The following is a 2964-nucleotide window of genomic DNA, read 5'->3' on the forward strand; positions in this document are numbered from 1 at the left end:
ACACTGCATTGGCGGGGACAGCAAGTAGGAGAACGAAAACGAAAGAAGAAAAGCAACAAGCAAAGTTGGGGGCCACTGTGTCGTGGGCGCGCAGCACACATCCCACCGCCACACTCCACCTTCTCTCTCTCTCTCTGTGAAAACAAAGGAGAAAAGGTGGAGGAAGCCAAAAAACAAAGGAGGGAAAGAAAAGCGGGGTAGTAATAACAATGCCTACTGAACTCTTCCCATCTCCGTAAGGAGCCCGCGCCTGCAATTCCTCCTTGTGTGCCAAAGAGGCGCCGACAGACACACACCGCGACAAGCTCACATGGGGAGAGCGCGTGTGCGAGTGTGTGTGCGTCCTACGGGAAAATAATAACGAGGTTCAAAACCGCACAAAAAAAAGCAGTTTTTTTTTGATGTTATTTTGCTTTTCATTCTAGAAATACTTCCCTCGTTTTCCTCTTCCATTCCCATACCCAAGTCATACCTACAAACACATACGCGCGTACATACTGCTGTATGTATGTATGCATGTGTGTGTGTGTGTGTGTGGTTATGCTATATATAATGGAAGGAGCACACATTCCCTATCTGCAAACACCACTTCTTTTCACTTTCGGCTTCTGTGTGCCTGCTCCAACTATACTTATCCTGGCACTCCCTTCATATATATATACGTATCTCTCCCTCTCCCACTCACACAGACACACACAGGCATATATATATATATACGCGACTGGAATTCCTATCAGTACCGAGCGAATAAAAACAAAAACAAGAAAACAAGAAACAAAAAAAAATAGTGCGAAGACTATACGAACAATAAATGATGTTCTTCTAATGCTCGCTCCTACTACGCTTCCGCTTCAACGCCGGCAGCGTCCAGTTTCTCCTTGATGTCGTTCATGAACGGCATGATACGTTCGCGTTGGATGCGGAGGTTCGCGACCGCCTCCTCACCCTCCATGACAGTGCCGTCATCCTCCCACAGGTCCGTGCTGTCCTCAACGTACTGGTGCTTTGTGCTATAGCGGTTGAACACAAAAAGCCTGATCGCAAGGGCCTCGAGTGCGATGAGAAAAAGGGTGCCCTTGAGCAGAGCCTTCATCGTTTCACCACTGATTCCAACCTCGCCGGGCGAGGGGTAGAAATACGTGCGAGCGCCCAGCACGCGCGGGCGCACACCCGCAGCTGCAATAACGCGGCGAAACATCTTCTTGTGACTTTGCTGAACTTATTCCTCTGCTCGAATCAAATACGTATGCGTACGTGTGCGTGTGTCTGTGTGTGTAACTTTCAGTGCCACAAACACGTCACTTTGCTTCTTCTTTTTTTTTCCTTTCCTGGTGATTATCTGCGCAGCCTAGCTACTCACTACCTGCATGAGAAAGGTAAAAAAGCAACAGAGGCAAAAGTTAGACAAGTTAAGGGGCCTACTTCTTGTTTTGCGTTTTTTTTTACTTGCGTTGGTTTCTGGCTTTGCTGGGAATCTCCCATCTGCCAACGCCCCGCCAAGGCGGATGCACATGCACCGCGTCAGCCTCTGCAGAGACGCCTCTGCACTCAGTTAATTTCCTTTTAATCGACCCCGTCACTTCCCGGTACCACGTAGGCATCGACGATATCGTCAAGGAACGGCAACACGTGTCCTTGGACAAATTCCGCGGTTGCATCGTTTACTTTCTTGCCCGCTACCGTCGCCTGCAGGTGCTTCTTCGCATTTACCTCCTCGAGAAACTCCATTCCCGCCTCCGAGCGCAGCATCTCCGCCAAGACCTCCGCCAGCATCATCTCCACCTCCGCCACCCGCTCCCCACCGTCGCAGAGTCGCTCCACGCAGACCCGCAGGGCATTCCCCCTCAATATTGTCGCGTGGTGCTCCTTCTGAAAGCTGCAATTGCGGTAACACTGCGCCGCCAAGAGACGATGCCGCGCACTCGATGAACTGAGGCAATCCGTTAGGGTCCTGTCCCAGTCCTCATCCTCCATAAGGAGTTCCTGGCCGTCGTTGGAGCGAGTCAGGTTGAGCAAAATCTGCAAAATCCACTTCTGCAGATCCCGCGTGGGCAGCATGTCTGCTCCTGCTGCCGTTGCTTCCTCTCCCACGCCTCTGCCTTCGCTACCGTCATCAACGGCGTCGTCGTCTCCCTCCCCTGTCGCTGCATTGCTGACAAAACGGTTGTAGTACACATGCAGCTTGCCAAGGTAAAACCCGCGGAGGTCCTCGTCGTCGGTTTGCAGCAGATCATCCACCGCGGAGATGTGGCTGGCCGTCAAGTTGCTGAGCAGCATTAGCGTCATCTCCTCCAGACTCCTCTTGAGCGAATCGGCATGGTCAGAGGCCTCAATGCCGTCCAGCAACCGCATTGCCTTGCGCACAACTCTGCGGGAGACAAGCATCTCGGCACAGCGGCTCTCCACCGAGCAGTTAATAAGAATCGTGAGGATGTCGCCCAGCACGTGAACACCGCCGGCGTGAAGGAACTGCAGAAGTGCGTCAAAGCAGCGGGGCCCATGCGTGGGCGAGGAGAGAAAGGCCAAGAGCGCGGGGTTGTCTTTGCTCTGCTGGGCGATGCCCCTCACCGCCATCTTTCGCACATCCTCGCGATCGCTGAGGAGGAAGTCGAACACCTCCGCAAAGTCGTCGTGGGCCATAGCGCGTTTGGCCTGACACTGGCACGGTTTCCCTAACGCGACCGCAACCTCACGCACGGCAAAAGATGGTTCCCGGGCAACGGCCAAAAAGGGAGAAAAAGATAGAACTAGGCCAAAGCAAGAAATCAACAACAACAATAAAAAAAAAGATTTACCGCAGAATAAGAAAGAAAAAAACACACACACACAACTCAACGAGATGAGGGGCGCGGGGAGGAAAGAAAGGGGAAAGCAAACACACCGCGAAAAACGCGGCGAAGAACAAGGGAAAGAAGTTTGTGTGTGTGTGTGTGTGTGTGTGTGTGGTGGACGACATATATACTA

At 52.2% G+C, this 2964-nt stretch overlaps 2 protein-coding genes across 2 annotated transcripts, besides 4 other annotated features; both read right to left on the minus strand.

The window, feature by feature from the left end:
* The first annotated feature begins 501 nt into the window (after positions 1–501).
* Positions 502–537: a microsatellite.
* Positions 538–746: 209 nt separating this feature from the next.
* Positions 747–785: a sequence feature (A-rich).
* Positions 786–838: 53 nt separating this feature from the next.
* Positions 839–1198, minus strand: Tco025E_09467 (uncharacterized protein; the record flags this gene model as incomplete). The annotated part of the gene is made up of 1 exon (XM_029376285.1): positions 839–1198. One exon carries the CDS (start codon positions 1196–1198, stop codon positions 839–841), a length of 360 nt encoding a protein of 119 aa, XP_029223594.1.
* A 56-nt stretch (positions 1199–1254) lies between these two features.
* Positions 1255–1276: a microsatellite.
* Positions 1277–1563: 287 nt separating this feature from the next.
* Positions 1564–2640, minus strand: Tco025E_09468 (uncharacterized protein; the record flags this gene model as incomplete). The annotated part of the gene is made up of 1 exon (XM_029376286.1): positions 1564–2640. One exon carries the CDS (start codon positions 2638–2640, stop codon positions 1564–1566), a length of 1077 nt encoding a protein of 358 aa, XP_029223595.1.
* A 277-nt stretch (positions 2641–2917) lies between these two features.
* Positions 2918–2945: a microsatellite.
* Positions 2946–2964: the final 19 nt, after the last annotated feature.

Source organism: Trypanosoma conorhini, assembly GCF_003719485.1.
Source record: "Trypanosoma conorhini strain 025E chromosome Unknown Tco_14.4_contig_01131, whole genome shotgun sequence".
Lineage (NCBI taxonomy): Eukaryota > Euglenozoa > Kinetoplastea > Trypanosomatida > Trypanosomatidae > Trypanosoma > Trypanosoma conorhini.